Raw genomic sequence first — 19,795 nt, 5'->3', positions numbered from 1 at the left:
CTCCTCTCGTCAACGGGTGAAGCTGGCTGCAGCTCTCAGTGGGCGGCTCAGCCACTGTTACATCCTTGTCGATACCCACAAACACGGGTTCTTTGCCCAACTCGCAAACATTTAGTGCCTTGGCGAGGCAAATCTGTCACTGCGAATAGTGCCCTGAGAGCCTACAAGAATTCGGTCTGCCCCCTACATGGCTCTAACAACAGCAACATGCTGCGATGGCAATGCCGCGACTCCTAAGCGGTCGTGCTTCTGCTCCCTCTAGATCTTTGCAGCCGACCTGAGCGAAACATCTTCAGATTAACGGAATGACCAGGACGAAGAGTGACGATAATGGCGCGTCCATGGGGAGCAAAGGCATCGACGGTCTCACCAGAAATCACGTGGTGGGTGTAGCTTTTGCAAGCGACGCAGAATCAAGGTGAGCTTGAGAAAAGACCTCTTCTTGACGAGATGGGGCGGGAACTCGTGAACTGATTCAATCATAGTGCGATGAAAGAAAACCGAGCTGCACCAACTGCGTCAAGAGGTCGCTATGGTGCAGCCTGAACACGAGTCCGTCACCTGTGTCAACGCCAGAGAATGCAGCTCAAGCTACTGTCTTTGAGAGTCTGCCTGACAGTCAGACTATGGAGGAGTGCAATGAATCTGGCTTCACTCTAGATGTTCAGGACCTACAACTTTTCCACCACTTCTGCTCCGTCACGTCCATGACCTTCGGCCCAACTCCACATGTTCAGCAATTTTGGAGTATCACAGTTGCCCAGATGTCCTTTTCCCAACGGTTTCTCCTGCGAGCGATCCTTGCAATCGGTGGCTTGCACATGAACTTCCTCACGCCAAACACCAGTGAGGCCTCGGGTTGGTACAAAACCAAGGCCACAGCCCATTGGCAAGCCGCGGTCCGTCTTGCGACCCCACGGCTTGCTGCAATAGACGCAGAATCCTGCGATCCGCTATTCGTCTTCGCCATGCTCTCATGCCTCCAGACGTTCGCCCTGGGTCCTCAGCCGGGCAACTTCTTGCTATTCACCGACGACGCGGAGATGGAATGGCCCATCTTCTTCCGCGGGCTAAGAACGGTCGCCGAGGCGTCTGTCCTCTTTGGCATGACGGAGCGCGCCAGGCCGCTGGCTTTCATGTACGGCATCGCCAAGCTGGACCTCGAAACGCTGCCTCGGGTCGAGCCCGTGACGTCTTGGGGGACGGCGTTAAGAAATCTCCGCCAGATTATGATGAATGAAGTGTCTGGCGAAGAAGAGAAGGCAGTGTACCAAGACGCTCTCCACCGCCTTCGCGCTGGGTTCGCAGCCGTGTTCGGGAACAGCGATACGGTCGGAGGAGCAAACTCGCAGGTGGTTTTTGCCTGGCTTTACCACGTCTCAGAGAACTTCGTCACGCGACTCCAGGCGCGGGAGAATCTGGCGCTGGTGTTCTATGCATATTTCGCAGTGTTGATCAAGCAGATTGATGGCGTCTGGATGATCAAAGGCTGGCCAGATCACTTGATAGCCGGGATTTACTACGCTCTGGTGCCGGCGACGCGACTCTGGATTCGATGGCCGATGGAAAGGATAGGATGGTTTCCGCCACCGTGATAAAGCTTCAGTGCGCCCCGATGCACCGGGTTTCACGAACGAAACTACCTACGGAGGTCCTGCCCCGGGCGGAAGATTGTTGAATGACCGACGTACGTCTGACGACACATTTAAAGGCACCATCGGATGCCACTAGCAGAACAAAAACGCCATGTTTTCGCTGTAGGGCTTAGCACGCGGGGGAAATGGTGTCTCAGCATCGCTCTGTGCGACGCGCCCGACGGACTTGACATGAGCGCGTCATCGACAGAACCGCCATTTCTGGGCGAGCCGGGTAAGACAGTGACATCGATAATGATTCATGCGGCTCAGCGCCTTCCCATATAAGCAATTGAACAGAGGACCAAGCCAATTATTTCGTGCTGGGATGAAATCATTCAGCATAACCGTCTACCAATGAGCTCTGTGCGAATTCCAATCAGCGTCTTGAGGCGGAATAAGTTGATAGACTTATTACCTTCAAGAACCTCAACGGCGCCGCTTCATCCTTCGCCTGCATCAATAAGAGTTTGCAAAATTGTAACACCTACCAGATCACTACACTATACTCGTCCCGTGAATATTCCCGTAATGGAGACCATCAAGGTAACAAGATCGCTGCATCTGCAAGCCAGTCCTAACACCTTTGTAGAACACCATCGCCGAAAACTTCGGCGGCAGCACCGCCGCGAGCCTCGGCTCTCACCAGTTCAACCTCGAAGACTGCCCTGACCTCACATCAAAGATTGCCGTGGTGACGGGCGGCAGCGAGGGCATTGGGTACGGCGTCACGCACACCCTCCTGAAGCACAACATCGCCAAGCTGTACATCCTTTCCGTCTCCAAGGACGTCGTGGAGGGGGCCCAGGATGCCATCGCCAAGGACCTCGGCACCGAGAAGGCGAACCGGACCAAATGGTTCCAGTGCGACATGTCGGACTGGAAGCGCGTCAAGGAGGTCGCGGAGGCGATCAAGAACGACGCCGACCGCCTCGACATCCTCGTCAATAACGCCGGCCGCGGTATCATGAGCTTCGAGCTGACGGACTACGGCGTGGACAGGCACATGGCCCTGAACCACATGGGCCATGTGGTGTTGACGAGTCACCTGCTACCGCTGATCAAGGAGACGGCGGAGAAGGGGAATGTGGTGCGCATCGTCAACCAGGCGAGCAACGCGCATCAGGCGACGCCGAGCGATGTCAAGTTTGAAAGCTTGGAGGAGCTCAATAAGGATCTGGGTCCTAATGGGCAGTATGGACGGAGCAAGCTTGCGAATATTTTGTACGCGCGGTACTTTGCGAGGAAGGTGACGCAGAACGGGCACCCAAATGTGCTGATGAATGCGACGCACCCTGGATTTGTGAGCACCAAGATGAGCAAGGAGGATATCTTCGAACCGTGAGTACACCCCCCCACCCACTTCAGTCGTCCAGTGCAGCATCTGACTGTGACAGATACCCTTTGGGAGGCTATGCGATGGCTGTCGGTATGGAGCCATTTAAGAAGAGTCAGTGGGAAGGAGCCGTCTCTGCTGTGTTTGCAGCTACGGCGATCAAGGAATCTGGCCAGTATATTTGCCCACCTGCGATTCCTGAGCCAGGCAATAAGCTGGCGCAGGATGAGAAGCTAGCGGATCAGTTGATGGAGTTGACGCGCAAGATCATTACGGAGAAGACGAGAAGTCAGTCTGTTGATAAGGGCTGTCCCATGGACGACCTCGTTTTACACTAGGATGTTCATCAGCCCTGAATACTCAACAAGAATCACAGAATTGAATCTCGTATTACCAAATGCTATCGCTTGCTACCTGTGAAATAGTGACCCCTCCCTCTTATTCTGATTGACATCTCCTTCCAACCCGAACCCGCACCTGACCTCGTTCGGCGACCAAATCGGACTGCTCTGCTGGGGGTATCTTCCATCCGTGCCCAGGGGGCTCATAACATTTTGATTCATAACGCCGTACCCAATCTTCAATTCCTTCACATCCTTCGGTACATCGCCGCGATCCCGATCGGGACCTTCCCACTTCACCTTCTCCAGCGCAGGTCCTCGCGTAGCAGCTACGATGCTCGAGAAGCGCGTATTGCGTAGCACCCCGCCGTTCTCCCGAATCGCCAGCGCGCCCGCCGCCACACACGACATGGCGAGGAATATCGCAATCGCGTAGACGATCCACAGGTCGCGCGCGTGGTAGCTGTACAAGTTTGCCATCCGCGAGCGCTGGCAGCCGTACATGTATGCGGACCTATTGCCGGGGCCGCCACCCTCGAGGAGCTGTCCCGTCATCTCGGTGGGCTGGGCCGCCCAGACGACCGGAACGAACTGGGGCATGGAGAAGATGGACAGGATGAGGTCCTCGTAGAACCCTTGCACCATCTCCATGAGGTTCTCGTGGGGGAAGTAGTTGTTGCGCGGGTCGAGGAGCTTGGTCTGGATCGCGTCGGTGTTGGTTACGGGGTTGACGAGCGCTTTGTCGGTCTGGACGGTGCCGTTGAGGAACTTGCGCAGCATGAAGCCGAGGGAGTGGTATGCTGCCGTGCGACGGTAGTTCGAGACATCGGTTGGGAGGATGTAGTTTGATGTAGGGGTGGCAGTCACGTTGTCCGCTGTGCCGTCGTCTGCGTCGAGATGGGGGATGTATGTTGTGTTGATGATTGGGCGGAGGAACTTGGTCTTCTTCATGTAGGCTGACTGCGTTGCGTCTGTATAGTTGAAGACGGCTGTGTAGTCGGTCTCGTAATGCTCACATGCGAAGATCTTGGGAGTGAAGTCGACGTCGGTTCCGCCCGAAGATGTGTTTCCCTTTACCACATGGCCGATCCAGATGATCGGCTCTGTCCGGAAGGCTCCCATGTGCTCCGGGTATGGCGGTTCCATCTTCGGGATACCGCCAATGTCGACGTCTTTCATCTGTGTCGTTGAGTACTCACCACCACTAGTGAATGCGTAGTAGGCAAAGGTTCCGTTGGGAAGGAGGATGTCGGTGCTGAAAGGCGACGTCGCTTGACCTGACTGTTGGGTGAGATTCGTAGGTTTCGAGCCAACCCCGCTCGCCAGCTCTGTGCACTTGTAGCCAGGGGCGATGAACTGAATTTCAAAGGTGCAGTTCCAACCCTTGCTGCAAACCTCAACCGATGCGTTCTTCCTCGATACAACTTCCTGAAAGTAAGCGCCGAGGGTCGCGGTCTGTTGAAAGTTGGGGCTAGGCCCGGTGTAGTAGTCAAACCATCCCGGAGGATCCTCGTCAGACGGCTTAGTGGTGTTCCAGAATGACAGCGGCATCTCGTAGAGGCCGTCGATGCGGACAGGCTTGCGCCAGTCAGCAGTCTCTTCCATGGCGAAGTTCAAGCTGCGGACGCCAGGGCACGTGGCATTCTGGATCGTGACTTCAGGTTGCACAAGAAGCGTGTTGGCCGTGAGAATGACCACCAACGGGGAGAGCCTTCATAAAAGTTAGCAACCCATGACATGAGAGTGGCGCCGTTGGGTATGGATCTCACCAGACGAAGAGCGCAAGGGCAGCCGTAGCCTTGGCGCCCTTGAGAAATTCCCAGTTCAAGAACGCGATGAGGTTCTCAGTGGCCGCGAACATTGAATCGAGCGCGGCGATGCTCAGTATTCTCGATCTCACCGTGGCCCAAATGCGTTGTTGAAACGCCGATATCACGGCAGCGCCCAAACTTGCTTTGGCCATGAAAGCCAGGATCGTCCCGTACCGAAGCATCCGCACCTGGTCATCCGCGGGGTGGCCGTCAAGAGACGCATAGAACGCGTGATGGCCGACTGCGAAGCAGATGCCCACTACAAGCCAAAGGTACATGTTCCATGATGAGTGCCAGAAGCCACACGTCGGCTTTCGCACGCGAAAAGATCTCACTGACTCATTCGGGGGTCCTAGATAATTCGCTGCGACGTAAGGAGGCGGCTGTGGAGGCATTTGCTGCTGGTGATAGGCATGTTGTTGCTGTTGGTATTGCTGTTGTTGCTGTTGGTGTTGTGCCCCTGCGAACCCAAAACCATCATACCCAGGCTCCTGGGCGTTGTGAAGCAGCGCCGCACTCGCATCTTGGCGTTGGTCGTGATGGTGTGCGAGGTCGTCGTGAGTTTCTTGGCCTCGAATCAGTGGATCGGCGCCGTAGTGCGCCGATCCGCTTAGCGAGCTCAGGTCGATGCCATGCGTGTCCATCGGGCCTCCCGTCGCTGCGTTCGTCGTGTCATGAATGTCGGTGTCGGAGTCCTTCGTCGCGGGGACGGGTCTTTGTGGGATGGACGAGGCTCGTCTTTGCTGTTGTTGCCATCCCATCTCCGTGGTCTCCTGTGATGACATTGAAGGAAGACAAAGCTGCCCAGAGGCAAAGGAGGAGGGGCTGCCAAGGGCCACACCCGCCTCTCTCACAAGCTGGAGATCCAAATGAGACGGAGGATCGCGCTAGCTGCGCTGGTGCAGCTTCTGTTGGCGCTGGGTAGGATGTGCCGAGCGGCAACGTCTTGTTTGGATTTGGAGGGGGTGGGCGGGCAGGATGCGAGATGGAGCTGATCTGCTGGAATCTTTCCCTTTTCAAGGTAAGACACGCCCTTGCATGTGCTACCAGGCAACGAGAGAATGCCACAGTTCCCACAGCTGTCCACGCGGCTGGGATTCGGGGCCTGGTCGAATCTGAGGGCCTAGACTCAGTCCTGGAAATCGTGGCGGTGTTGTGGTGTACTTTGGTTTTTGGTTTGTATTGGGGGGCTGAATCAACGTAAAATGCCAACCAGCGGCCCCGGATTCGGTGCAGACGCGGTTCGGTGCGGCGGGATGGGAAGAGGCCTCACTTCTTTGAGTGTGTTTGACTCGGGCTCCGACCGTGGTCTTGGCTCGAACAAGCTTCACTGCGGCTGGTTCAAAATCTGGGAGAGCAGCTGAACGCCGTGTGCTCCGGTCCGTGGAACGGTGATCGGCGATTAGATGACGGAGACATGCCCAAATGGTTGCTACACAGAAGAGAAAAAAGACTGGCAGAGTCACGATGTTCTTTCTTTTTTCAGGGACCTGTGGATCATTATGTACAGCAGGGATGAGAGCTCCCTCCCCGTCAAATAAATAATTAAGGCAAAATAAAAACTTAACGTGAACCCTGGTCTCCGGGAGTCCAGCCCCTATTTTTCCCGCAACTTTGGTTCACAGGCGGAGACTGAGAGGGTGAGAGGGGGCCCATCATTGCGCCCATTTTTGCTGACAGCGTGGACGCGCTAAGACGTGGCTGGAGGTCTGTTTTCGGGAAAGCTTCGCCTAGCTGAATCGTCTAGCTGGAGCCAATCGCGTGGCGTTCGTGGAGAGATGTTGGACGAAGGATTCCTCGCTTCAGGCTGTACAAGCAGAAATATCGATGCAGGTGAGATAGGTCGGCTGACTGCGCGGCACGTTCAGCCGAACGGGATGACGGGAGAGGGCAGGGCACATCAAATTGCCTCCGTGCCGCCGTTGGGACGTCCCGCGGTTACGGAGCGGCCTCCGAGACTGCGCCGTGCCACGCTACCCCGGCAACTTGAAAGGCTATTAGGATGGTCGCTTGTTAACCTTGGCTTTCTGCTGTGGCCCCTTGCCTGATAAGAGAAGAGCCGGTCAAAACGTCTCAGCTTGCTTCAATTGATAGCAAAGATGAACCGACGCAAGGAATACTCTCCCCTCTTCAGATCGAGTCTCCATCCGCCTAGCATGTCACGAAAACGCAGCTCCAAGGATCGACGTCCGAACAAAGAATCTGTAAAGAGCGCTTATGATGATCATCCGCCATTCAACGTGTTTGGTAACAATACGTCATTTTGTTTGCTCAATTCACCAACACAAGCTGTACAGCTGCTGAAGACATCCGAATCCCTGTAACAATCACCCAGTCTTCGGTCCCGGTTCCACGCAAACCTGCAGGGCTCAACCAACACGGCCACTCCATTCGACAAAGTCTGTAAGTGCCGTGCCATCGCCCAGAAGCCGTTATCTGCCAATCACCATCGACTCAATGGCCGTGTGAACCGTGTCTAGCGCTCACCAGCAAACATGGCAGACCCAGCCGGTAGCGACACACGGGTCTCCCGCCGGAATGGGGGTCAACCCCGCACAGTGGTGATGTCGCGTTAGAGACAGGCTGCCAAATTTGCCGAAGCTTTTTAGCTAGGGCGTTCTCCCTGTCCTTAGGATCCCCTTCTCTCTGTTCGATTTAACGTTTTGTTTTACAGCAGAAGTGACGTGCTTCCATCCTCGGCCGGGCCCAAAATGCCGGGTCACGATGTCTTTGGAGCCTTTAAGGGCTTCGTTTCGATGGCGCCGTCAGCGGTCGCCGTTGCGGGTGCGCTGGTCCTGTTGGCGGTGTGGTATTTCAGAACATGGTATCGCCTGAGGCACATTCCAGGCCCGACGCTCAATGCGATTTCGATTTTGCCGATGCAGCTCATGACTCGGGGAGGGAAGTTGAGCTTCATGTTGAAGGAGCTGGGTGACAAGCATGGTACGACAAAGATCATGGCCACTTGTGGAAAGCCTTGTTGACACCGCGTTTGCGTAGGTCCTCTGGTTCGCGTTGGCCCCAACGAGGTCCTTTTCGGAGATGCAGATACCTACCGCAAAATCTCGGCAGTCCGCTCAGACTTCACAAAGGGACCGTGGTATGAGCTGGCCAAAGTGGTCCCGGACCAGCACAGCCTGTTCTCAATGAGAGATGATGAGCAACGGAAAGAGTTGAGGGCGAAGCTGAGTGAAGGCGTTCGTCCAATCGTACCTCCAAATTTAACATGACAGTACACTGATTATGGCTGCAGTATGCCGGTCGAGACAACGGTGGTTTCGAGTCTGGGGTGGACAAGATGGTTACCCAATTCGTTGACCTCGTCGAATCAAAATACGTCTCCACGGCCACCGACTACCGGCCGATAGAATTCTCCCACAAGTCCCAGTACTTTGCGCTGGACGTCATCGGTCAGCTCTCATTCGGCGAGGCGCTGGGCTTCCTAGCAAACGATGAGGACCTCTGGGGTTATGTTTCGACGAACGATCAGGTCTTTCCAGCACTTGCACTCATGCTGAACATTCCGCATGTAGGCATCATGATGCAGCGCTGGCCATTCAGCAAGTTGCTGCCATTTTCCAGTGATGAGTATGGGTTTGGCAAGCTAATGCAGTATGGTATCCCCTTTTGGGCTTCAAAAGAGCTGTGCTAATTGTTGTCAAGTGTTGCTCAGCGATTGGCTGACAAGAAAATTGAATCTGAAGAAGACTCAAAAGGGACCATGGTCCGACATCACCTACGTAATGGTGTCACATACAAAGAGCTCCTGGCGGAGATCTTTCTTGAGTTGTATGGCAACCACTTGCACAAGCAGAACAGTTCACTGATACCATGAGCAGCATCGCCGGCTCAGATTCAACCGCCACAGCTATTCGCATGACCATGCTCTGCCTCCTCAACACCCCCGCCACCCTAAACGGACTCCGCCGCGAGATCGACACAGCAATTGCCCAGGGCCGGATCAGCTCGCCCATCACCGACATCGAGGCCCGCGATTTGCCCTATCTTCAAGCTGTGATTAAAGAAGGTATCCGCATGTACCCTCCTTCAACGGGTCTCAACTACAAGCAGGTCGCGAAAGGCGGGGCTGAACTCTGCGGTTACTTCCTCCCAGAAGGAACGCAATTAGGCGTCAACGTTCAGAAGTTGATGAGGTCCAAGGAGACCTTTGGCATTGACGCGGACGTGTTCCGCCCGGAAAGATGGCTTGAGGCCGCTGCCGATGAGGAACGGTTCAAGGAAATGGGCGACGTCGTCGAACTCGCCTTCGGTTATGGACGGTTTCAATGTCTTGGTAAGACCATTGCGTATATGGAGCTGAACAAGATCTTTGTCGAGGTGAAAACATTGTGTCCGTCGTCTCGGGAGAATATTCAATTGAACTAACTTGGTCACATAGTTACTTCGGAGGTTCGACTTCGCGGTGGTCAAGCCTCAAGAGCCGCTGAACCTTTACGATGCGGCGTTTTGGGTTACGACGGACTTTTGGCTACGTGTTACTCGACGACTTGATACCGATCCTTAGTCAATCATAGCGATAGAAATGGCGATGCGAGAGGCAGAGATGCGAAGTATAAGATCCTCTCACAAGTCACAGGCCTTGGAGAAAAGGGCTCATGGCCAGATGTAATCTAGTTATAATATCACATCATACCTAGCACCTAATGTCTTAAGTCGGAACTAATTGCTCACGAGATGTGCAAAAACAGAAGACAAGCTGGTCGAAAGAAGTTACAGGTGTCACTGTAGCAGCATATCAAAAAAGCAAAAGATAACGATGTCAATCGCTGACGGGAATTGAGCCCGACGTGGGGGTCGAACCCACAACCTTGAGATTAAGAGTCTCACGCTCTACCGATTGAGCTAGCCGGGCAGATGGGAACATCTGCCTTGATTGTTGGATGGCACGGCGCGGAAGTTGCTCAAGAAGCGCGCGCGTGATGAAAATTTTTCATGTTGGTGTGGGCCACGGCGTTTCGGGTCCCACTCGGTCGACGTGGTCGGCGCGGAGCTCCGGGCTGGTTCCGAGCCGGTGTGGGCCTTGTTCGGGGTCCGTGTGTCCTTGGTGCGGGCTCGTGGCTCTGATGTGCCGGGAGAGTAGGCCGAAATATTGGCGTCAGGTGGGCGGGGTGGCCCCGGAGCCTGGAACGGAGCGGGGACAGGGCCCGAAGTTACTGGATTTTGAAGGCCTCAGACCGCCGGAGCCTGGAACCACTGGAGACTATCTTAGGTGGTGGATCTAAGCAGTTCGGCTGCAAGGTGCGAAGAAGCGGCCTCGGCTTGAACCTGTATCCAACGCTCCGACTGATACACCAAGAGATAAGCAGTGACTGTCTGCTCCCAAACATCATGCGGAGTCTGCTTTGCGTACGACTGTATGCAAGATTGTCTAGGCCTGCTGTTGAGTCTAAATCGAGCAAAGATGCTTAATGTGTAAGCTGATGGAATTATTGCGACCTCCTCCAAGTGGACAGTTCGGACAGCAACCACGCCATCTTCGGTACTCCAGCCAATGATCTGGGAAGGAAACTCGGCGTCGAAAGACTCATTGAGAATTGCGTAGTGTCGCCAAGCCGATTTTGACAGGCCTGAAGTGCATGACGAATTCCCTCGCCGATGCCTCGTCACCGGAACGCGTGGAATGATGATGTGAAAGGAATTATGCACCGCGGTGGGCAACCCGAGCAATACCGACCCAGAGGCATCGCGGGGTTGGGGTACACAGATATACGGCATTGGATGGCGGGGGAGGGGTCAACGTCCACGTCTTGCACCAAAAGTCCTTGTGTGCCATCAGCTTATCCTCGATGAACGGAGCTACCCCGCCAGAGGCTCTTGGCAACATGCATCTTCTAGCACGAACAAGGCAGGTCGACCGCTCTTCCAAGCGTTCCGAGCACTGCAAGCCGTTTTCCCACGCCGTATCACTGCCTACTTTCTTGTTCACGTCGCCCGAAACATTGGAAAGCTCCACGCCTGTCTGCATGAACATCGCTAGCTTCCTGTACCGTTCTCCAAATGCCGAGACTTTTTAGGCAGAATGACGACTTCCGTCTTGTTTGTTGACTGCGAAAGACATGCAGATGAACCTGCAATCCGTGTTCTTACCCCGATAGACACCATGATCGTGCATGTAAAATACTGTGTAGCTTTTGGCTGGCGCCACTTGCTAGCAAGGTACCAAGTATTCTTACCCAGCATTTGCCAACGGCGTGGAGCAATGGCATCACCGGTCTTACTGGCTGTTTGTGGACGGTGGCATACGCCCAGGCAAGCTCGACATCACATCAATAGGGCACCCAGATGGCCCGTCCACAAGCCCATTATCAATCTGCAATGGGTATGCCCAGACATGCATGCCCCTCTTGTCTGTCGATCTAAATAGCTATAAAAGCTACTCCCCCTCCATCTGCCCCTCCGGTCGACGCCTAGACGATCACTTCTGGTGCTCTTGCAATTGAGTCTCAACCGAGCTTGTGCTACAACTGCCCAACATGCGCAGTCAAATTTCAATAGCCCTGGCATCCGCCGCTGTGGTCTTAGCCTGCCAGCGCGACCTACTTCTCGAACAGCGACACACCCATCGCAGGCGGATCACCAAGCGCGCGGACGACCAATGGCCACCGGTCTTGACAGAAGAAGAGACCATTCTAGTAAATGCGTTCGACAACGTCACCATTGACGAGTGGTCCGACTACTACGGCCACCAAGTCAAGCTCGCGGGTCTCGGCAAAGAAGCCGCCGAGTGGACCGCTGAGCAGTGGAACAAGAACGGCTTCGACGCGCATCTCAACGAATACCACGTCTACCTGAGCTACCCGGTGCATGCTTCGCTGCAGATTACATACGCCAATGGCTCGACGGAAGATGTCAGGCTCGACGAGGACGTCCTGGAAGAGGACGATGTGACGGGCAGACCCGACAATCAGCCTACTTTCCATGGGTATTCTGCGTCTGGAGATGTTACTGGCGAATATGTCTATGTTGGGTCAGTAGTTCGCCATTTGAGGCATCATGGAGCTGTGCTGACTTTCGGCGAAGACGAGGTTCTCAAGCCGACTTCGACCGCCTCGTCGAGCTCGGTGTTGAACTCGAAGGCAAAATTGCGCTGGCCAGGTACGGCGGACTCTTCCGAGGCCTAAAGGTCAAAAATGCGCAGGATCATGGCATGATTGGCGCTGTAATCTTCACAGATCCAGCCGACGATGGGAACATTACCGTCGCCAATGGCTATGAGTCGTATCCCAGTATGGCAACCTCGAACGCGTCGTCGAAAAGGTACTGACGATTGGCTTTGCAGATGGTCCTGCCAGAAACCCAAGCGCCGTTCAGAAGGGTTCCGTTCTATTCCTTTCCACGAACCCCGGCGATCCGACCACGCCGGGCTACGCATCTCACGAGGGAGTTGACCGCGCTGACATGTCTCCCGTCACCCCCAAGATTCCCTCCATCCCCATCTCCTATGCCTCCGCCGAGCCTCTGCTGCAGGCTTTAAACGGATTCGGATCCACTTCGAACGAAGTCAACCGTACAATTTGGGCGGGAAGCTTGGATGCAGATTATAGCACTGGTCCCGCTCCTGGCGTCACGCTACACCTTGACAACTTGATGGAAGGAAAAATAACTCCAATTTGGAATGTCATTGGCCACATCAACGGCACCAACCCCGATGAAACCATCGTCATTGGAAACCACCGCGATACCTGGATGATCGGTGGCAACGGAGACCCCAACTCTGGCTCCGCTATCCTCGTCGAATTCACCAAGGCGATTGGAGTCTTGCGCTCCAAGGGCTGGGTCCCGAGGAGAAACATGCAAGTGTCTTTCTGCCTACGTCGGCGCTTTCTCTAACTTTGCTTAGTGTCATCGCTTCTTGGGATGCTGAGGAGTACGGCCTCATCGGCAGCACGGAATGGGTCGAGGACAACGTCAACTGGCTGACCGAGAGTGCCGTCGCGTACCTGAATATCGACGTTGCCGTTTCGGGTCCTCGCCCTAATCTAGCAGCTACGCCCGAGTTGCATACACTTGCCACTGATACCTTTAAGAAGGTCATCTACCCCAACTTTGGCGGTTTCAACATCAGTCTTTACGACGCGTGGGAAGAAGCGTCCGGCGGTCTTGTAGAGCCACTGGGAAGTGGCAGTGACTACACTGCCTTCCTACACAGAGGCATCAGTTCGGTAAGTGGTGCCGGCTCACGGGTGTCACAATACCTTACTGACACCGCAACAGCTAGACGTTGGTTCCGGCGGCGGCGCAACAGATCCAATTTGGCATTATCATTCTAACTATGACAGCTACGCTTGGATGTCCAAATTTGGCGATCCTGGCTTCCTGGTTCATGCGGCAATCGGCCAATATCTTGCCCTTCTCGCCTACCACTTGGCGGACGACGAGGTCCTGCCAATTGACCTGCCGAACTACGCCTCAGAACTGAGCTCTTACCTCGAAGATTTGACAGAATTCATCGCTTCTGAGGGCCAGGAGCTCGACTTGTCTGAGTTGTCGGACGCCATTGACGAGTTCGCCAAGCGAGCCGAGGAGGTCAAGGCCTTGGAGCAACTTGCAGTCACAACCAACGATACAGATCTCATAACCACGGTGAACCACAAGTACCGTGACTTTCAGCGTGGCTTTATCAGCCAGGGAGGCCTGCCCAATCGAGAGTTTTTCAAGCATGTCGTCACTGCCCCTGGCTTGGATACCGGGTATGCTGCCGTCCTGTTCCCAGGCATTACTGAGGGGGTGCAGTATGGAGATGGTAACCTCACGGTAGCTGAGGAATGGGTGTCTAAGACGGCGCGCGGTATCCTTCGCGCCGCCGAGATCATCAAAACGTGATAAACAAGAATGGTTTTTGCTTCGTCTTCTAGCATAGGGGTAAGGAGTTTGGAATACCCGGCGGTTTGGAGAAAAGGCGAGAAGCCAACTTGTGAAGCCCTCATTTACCTCAGCGTAATAATGCTGCTCGGCATTCAATAAACGTAATAATTATTACCAACCATGATAAGCTTTGCTACGCGGACGAATAGTGACAACGAGGACGACAAGAATGGCAAGACGGAGAACGACAGGGACAACGATGATGACAGAGACGACAATAACGATAAGAACAGTAATAACAATGAGAGCATTAGGTATAGTAGGGGCAAAATAGTAGCCCGTCTAAAGAGCGGGACTTAAGAGATGTAGAGATACACGAAGAGGATCACAAAGTACAAAAGCAGTTGCAGTCATCATATGTATTTCATTGAATCGTCATAACATATAGGAACCCGAAACTCCGGACCACGCCCTTTCAGCCGAGGACGTTTACTAGCCCATTTGGCTTAGGACATCCTTGAATCCAAATCATCCGACATACACTTTCATCTCTTTATTGACGACCACCAGGGCGTCTGTTCTCGATGTTCAATACAGTATCAATGAAGCTACGCTTGAGCGTACTCTTCTTCCTGGCCGCAAGCAATTGCGATGTCTTCAAGATGTTCTTGATCTGGCGACCATTAAGCGAAAGCGTAGCAAAATCATCCAGATCCTCTTCCGTGACCTCGCTCTTCAGCGTCGCGCCCTCGAGGAAGTTGCGCCAGATCTGGCGGCGCGAGTCGACCGTCAGGTCGGGGTACTCGAGCGAGACGTGGATACGCGACTGGAACGCCAGGTCGATGTTATCGACGCGGTTCGTGGTCATGAAGAGGATGCCCTCGTAGTACTCGAGCGTGCGCAGGAAGATGGAGACGACCTTGTTCCTCTCGAGGTCGTGCGTCGAGCGCGCCTCGAGGAAGACGTCGCACTCGTCGAGGAGAAGGATGGCGTTCCAGCGGGCAACGAGCTCGAGGATGCGCGAAAGACCGTTTTCGACCTCCCAGGGCTGGGAGCCGAGGTCGCCGGAGCTGAGGGTGTGGAGAGGAACCTTGAGGTTCTCGGCGACGGCTTCGGCGGTCAGGGTCTTGCCGACACCAGGGGGGCCAGAGAGCAGGCAGATGATGCCCTTGCCCTTGCCAGAGATGACGTCGTCAAAGGAAGAGCCCTCGAGCTGCGACTCGGAGAAAGCGAGGATGAGCTCCTTCTGATCCTCGGGCAGGACGAGCTTGTCGAAGGCGTTGTTGTTCCATGTAATCTCCTCCACCGTCTCGACAAAGAAGTCGAGCCACTTCTTCAGCTTAAGAGAGTACCCGCGCGTCCTCGAGCGCGCGAGCATCTGGTGGTACGGCGTCAGCTTCAGGTTGCCGTCCTTGCCGAGGCCATGCGAGCGCTTCCACGCCTGCAGCGCCTCGAGGTCCTTGGCCGCCCAGTCGTCGAGGTAGCGCGGGTAGTAGGGGCTGTAGCGGTTGAAGGAGCTGATGTCGACGACGATGCGCCCGTCGACCTGGATCGGGACCTCGTTGCCCTCGCGGTCCCAGGTGATGGCCGTGCCGGAGTACTGCTTGTAGTGGTGGCCCGCGAGCTCCTCAAAGATTTGGCCGCGGCGGATGAGGCCCTGGCGGACCTTGTCCTTCTCTGGGTGGAAGGCCCACGGGTAGGCGTTGAGGCCGGTGATCTTCTTGGTGCCGAGGAACTCGGGGACCTTGATGCTCTCGCCGTAGCGGCCGAAGGTCTTGCCGCCGTAGTCAACGCAGTCGGCGGACAGCTCGAGGTACTTGCCGCACTGCGTGGCCTTGTACTCGGTCTCCTCGAGCTCGAAGGCGGATAGAGGGCCCTTGTGGGCGGAGAGCACGATGGCACCGGGCTGGAAGATCATCCAGAGGTGCTCGAAGGTGATGACGCCCTTGGCGACGTAATCCTCGAACACCTTGATCGCGTCGCCGATCTCGTACTGGAGGATGTCGTACAGGATCTTGAGGTGCTCCTTGGTCTTGTCATCCAGGCTGGGCTTCTTCATGTACTTGCAGAGCTCAGTCCAGCGGTGCACGAAGGGGTGGAAGGGGGCATCGAACTCGAGGCGCTCGAGCTCGCAGGCGACGCCGGTGTAGCCGTCAAGGATCTCGCCCAAGGCGGTTTTGAGCCAAGGGGACTGGATGACGATGGAGTGGGCCTCGAGCTTCTTGCGAGAGTCTGAAGACTTGACGTTGCGGACTACGACGGCATACTGGGCCGTCTCCTCGTTCTCGGCGGCCTCGTGGACGTCTTCGGGGTACTTGTCGACCCAAGTCCAGTTGCCATCACTGTCTTTGGGGGATGCGTAGATGTTCTTCGTGGAAGAGATGGAGCCGGTAGGGGCGAGAGGCTCCTTGGGCTTGTCTTTCTCGTCTTTCTCGTCAGAGGCCGCTTCTGTTGAAGGATCATCATCGGACTTGGCTTCGTTGTCCTTGGCGGCCTCGCCGTTTGTGGTAGTCTCGCCGTTTGTTGTGTGACCGTTCGTGGTCTTGGTCTCTGATGTGCCGTTGGTCTCCTTGGTGGTCGTGGTGTCATCGACCATAGTCAGGCCCAAGGCCTCAATTGTGCTGGGTGCCATTGTGTCTGAAGTGTGTTTCTCGCAATGAACGAGATGATTAGGATGCTGATGATCCAACACAAGAGAAATCTGTGAAGGGTGCCCCAGATGTATTTATCTCTTCATCGCAATGGACCACGTAAGGAACAAAAGTGTAGAAACTCCATAACACCAATCCTATCAATGGCGAACGCACCAGCTAAGCGCTAGGCGGCTCATATTTCCTCAGTGGCTGCCTCATCAGGGGTTGTTGATGCCTCTTGTGTGGCAGTGAGTCACCGAGGTTCACGGTGCTCCCAGCGAAACGCAGTGTTTCGTTTGAAAATCGACTGATGCAAAGTCCCTCGCTGAGGCCGCTGCTGCCTGCGTGGAACGGATCGCGTAGCTTCGTAGCTGGGGTTTATCAGACAGAGAGGCCAATGAGGTTAGCAGCGTAAGCACTAGGACGGGAAGAGTGCCGCGACAGCGCAAGGCAGAAGAGCCGCCGGAGCCCAAAGCTTGTCGATAGGATTCAGGCCGCCAGCATTTCACCGTGTTGCTCATTCGCCGATCTGTGGCGAACGTGGGGTAAAGACCCTAAATATCACTGTGGAAAGTTTCAATGTTCAGAATAGTTGAGCATTGTCTCTGGTCTGAACGAGAGTGAGAAGATTATCTTAGACTAGTGAGGCCTCATGAAGGATTCAATGAGGGGAAGAAGAAGAAGTAAGCCCCTGTTTACCGCTGCAGGCAGCCCGACTCAGCCCCCAAAATTCCCCAAAATTCAAGGAATCAAGCGAGACGGGAACCACCGATCTCTATCGGTCCCCTGTCAGGACTGAGCGGCACGGGCTGCAGACAGGACGTTGCAGCGCCACGACGACCCTGCAAGGGCGCTGAGCTACAGTCCGTTGCGTTGACAGCGTCCACCCCGCAGTTTTTAGCCCGAAAAAGGCAAAAAAAGGGGCTTTTTACCAAAAAACCACCAAATTACCCTAAACTTCGTTCACTAATACCTCTATGCGTACGTAATGCGCGTAAATAAAAAATATATCAATTAATAGCCCTCAGTTAGGTAATTATAATGATATCTTTTTTATTCTCGCGCATTACGTACGCATAGAGTTATTTAAGTATAAAGTTAAGGCTGATTTTAAGGGGTTTTTTAAGCGGATAGTTCAACGCAACGCGCCGGGGGTTTCGTTTTTTCTTTTCAGCGTTGCGTAAGTGTCCACTAACCTAGAAACCCCCTTAAAACCCCCTAAACTTCACACTTTAATAACTCTATGCGTACGCAATGCGCGTAAATAAAAAATATATCAATCGATAGCCCCCGACTAGGTGATTATAATGATATCTTTTTTATTTACGCGCATTACGTACGCATAGAGTTATTAAAGTGTGAAGTTTAGGGGGTTTTAAGGGGGTTTCTAGGTTAGCGGAAAATTTCCCTTCCGGGTCAAACTTGGGGGCGGACGCTGTCAACGCAACGGACTGTAGTGGAAACGACTGCCTGTTGAGGCTTTCGTGGTGTTGCAAGAGACACGTGTAAGACGTATGCTGTGACTTCGCCTGCTTTTGCATACTACATAGGCTGCAGAGATCAGCTTCAGGAGATTGGCAGAAAAAAAAAAAAAAACTTCATGTTTGAGTTGAGTCCTTACAAAGCAGGTAAGGTATGAAAAGATATGGTAAGCTATGTACAAGTTGAAGCAAATGAACCCTCCCGCTGACAACTTAACCGTCGCAGTAACGTACTATTTCCAACGTTCATACACCGCACTTTGCTTCCATCACAACCGAGAACTTGCCCGCATAATCCCCCGCGTTCATTACTTCCAATTGCTGCTGACAGTCACGGCAGTTGCACATCCCGTCGGCACAGTGTAGGACCGGTTCGGGTCACTCTCCCAAGTCACGGTTCCGCTTGAGGCCACCTTGATGAACTTGTACTGGAACGTCGTCCCGGCCGGCAGCGTCACCGTGTAAGTCCACAACGGGTTCGAGCTCGTGTACTGCGACGCCGACAACGCCGGGGCCGAAGCCGCATCCCAGTTGCCCAGCGCCGCGATTGACCCCGCAACCTTGATCGTCTGGCCTGGCACCGTGGTGACAAGCTCGTTGAAGGTGACGGCGACACTGCTGGCGGCCGTGCAGCTGCCGCTCGTCGCTGTGGCCGCGGCGCTGGTGGTGCGCGTCGAGGTCACCGGGTTGCTGCCACCGCTGCCGGAGATGGCGATGTCGGCGCAGGTGAGGTAGACCTGGCCGGTCTGGAAGGAGTTCCAGCGCAGGGAGAGCAGAGTGTGGTTGGAGACGTAGTCTGGGATCTTGATCTTCTTCGTGACGGTATAGCCGCCTGCGATGGAGGTGTAGCAAGATCCTAGGGCCGAGTTGTCGACGCCCTGGCATGCCCTGCGGCTGTCTGCCTGAAAGGCGTTGCAGGTGAACCAGTCGTTCCTCCAGCACGCCTGCCCCGATGTGCAGTCAGGGCTGTAGTTGCAGGTCTGTCCAGAGACATCGGTGCAGGGCAAAGTGCCGGCTTGGAAGCAGTTCTCGGCCGCTTGCTTCTCATCGTCCGTGGGGATATATCCTGGTGTCAGGAACTTGTCGACGAGGGCTTGGTCCTGGCAGATGCGGTAGCTGAACATGCCGCCGTGGTCGCCGTTGTTATCGACGCACCACTGGACGTCTACAACTTGCCCCCTCGTGTATGTGACCACGGGGGAGTTGCCCCAGTTGGTGGACGGCTGGTTGTAGTCGACACTGACGCGGGCATTGTAGCCGCAAGGTCCACTGCGGCCTACGGTTGCGGCGGTGAGATCCGGCCAAGCAGACACGGGCTCGCGGATGGTGCATTCAGGGCAGGTATCTATGCCAGCCTTTGACTGTTAGTCTCAGATGAAAGCAGATTCAAAATAGTTGAGTATTGTACCTCGTGGCCGAGACGCGTGCGACTAGAAGGGATTGTCAGGTAGCCATGGCCGTAAACGGTCCCAAGTAGGCTGGAGACAGCCAAGGTTGTCGAGAACTTCATTTTGGCAAAGTTCAGGCAAAGACTGTTACGATTGAGGCCACGAAGGCAAGACGTGAATCAACAGATAGGGCGCTTGATGGACGTCTGCAGTCTCATGGCCATCTCATTAGGATGAGGCCACAGTCTTGAATTTATACACATTTTTTCCGCAGACCCTCGTGCCATCGTGAACCATACCACCGCACGATGCCACTCTGCGAGTCCAAGTCGAGGTGCTCCCACC

At 54.7% G+C, this 19,795-nt stretch overlaps 5 protein-coding genes and 1 pseudogene across 6 annotated transcripts; 3 read left to right on the top strand and 3 right to left on the bottom strand.

Moving 5' to 3' along the window:
- The first annotated feature begins 305 nt into the window (after positions 1 to 305).
- Positions 306 to 3,308, top strand: GCG54_00003044 (annotated as a pseudogene). The gene is made up of 5 exons: positions 306 to 418; positions 497 to 1,591; positions 1,793 to 1,869; positions 2,206 to 2,975; positions 3,032 to 3,308. Coding segments are annotated over exons 1-5 (2,332 nt in total).
- Positions 3,309 to 3,380: 72 nt separating this feature from the next.
- Positions 3,381 to 5,907, bottom strand: GCG54_00003043 (uncharacterized protein; the record flags this gene model as incomplete). The annotated part of the gene is made up of 2 exons (XM_045403122.1): positions 3,381 to 5,022; positions 5,081 to 5,907. 2 exons carry the CDS (start codon positions 5,905 to 5,907, stop codon positions 3,381 to 3,383), a joined length of 2,469 nt encoding a protein of 822 aa, XP_045270025.1.
- A 1,926-nt stretch (positions 5,908 to 7,833) lies between these two features.
- On the top strand, positions 7,834 to 9,647 carry GCG54_00003042 (Cytochrome P450 monooxygenase mpaDE; the record flags this gene model as incomplete). Its single annotated transcript, XM_045403121.1, has 6 exons — positions 7,834 to 8,065; positions 8,123 to 8,319; positions 8,376 to 8,734; positions 8,786 to 8,911; positions 8,962 to 9,460; positions 9,522 to 9,647. 6 exons carry the CDS (start codon positions 7,834 to 7,836, stop codon positions 9,645 to 9,647), a joined length of 1,539 nt encoding a protein of 512 aa, XP_045270024.1.
- A 1,811-nt stretch (positions 9,648 to 11,458) lies between these two features.
- On the top strand, positions 11,459 to 13,966 carry GCG54_00003041 (putative glutamate carboxypeptidase; the record flags this gene model as incomplete). The annotated part of the gene is made up of 6 exons (XM_045403120.1): positions 11,459 to 11,462; positions 11,585 to 12,110; positions 12,164 to 12,369; positions 12,423 to 12,942; positions 12,984 to 13,305; positions 13,358 to 13,966. The coding sequence occupies 6 exons, from the start codon at positions 11,459 to 11,461 to the stop codon at positions 13,964 to 13,966; spliced, it is 2,187 nt and encodes a 728-aa protein (XP_045270023.1).
- Positions 13,967 to 14,501: 535 nt separating this feature from the next.
- On the bottom strand, positions 14,502 to 16,580 carry GCG54_00003040 (ATP-dependent zinc metalloprotease FtsH 2; the record flags this gene model as incomplete). The annotated part of the gene is made up of 1 exon (XM_045403119.1): positions 14,502 to 16,580. The coding sequence occupies one exon, from the start codon at positions 16,578 to 16,580 to the stop codon at positions 14,502 to 14,504; it is 2,079 nt and encodes a 692-aa protein (XP_045270022.1).
- A 1,790-nt stretch (positions 16,581 to 18,370) lies between these two features.
- GCG54_00003039 (Glucoamylase) lies at positions 18,371 to 19,572 on the bottom strand (the record flags this gene model as incomplete). The annotated part of the gene is made up of 2 exons (XM_045403118.1): positions 18,371 to 19,423; positions 19,471 to 19,572. The coding sequence occupies 2 exons, from the start codon at positions 19,570 to 19,572 to the stop codon at positions 18,371 to 18,373; spliced, it is 1,155 nt and encodes a 384-aa protein (XP_045270021.1).
- Between the last annotated feature and the right edge of the window lie 223 nt (positions 19,573 to 19,795).

The sequence above is a fragment of the Colletotrichum gloeosporioides genome (assembly GCF_011800055.1).
Source record: "Colletotrichum gloeosporioides strain Lc1 chromosome Unknown consensus_9, whole genome shotgun sequence".
In the NCBI taxonomy this organism is placed as follows: Eukaryota; Fungi; Ascomycota; class Sordariomycetes; order Glomerellales; family Glomerellaceae; genus Colletotrichum; species Colletotrichum gloeosporioides.
The sequence above is the reverse complement of the archived record's forward strand: the minus strand, read 5'-3'. Positions and strand labels throughout refer to the sequence as shown.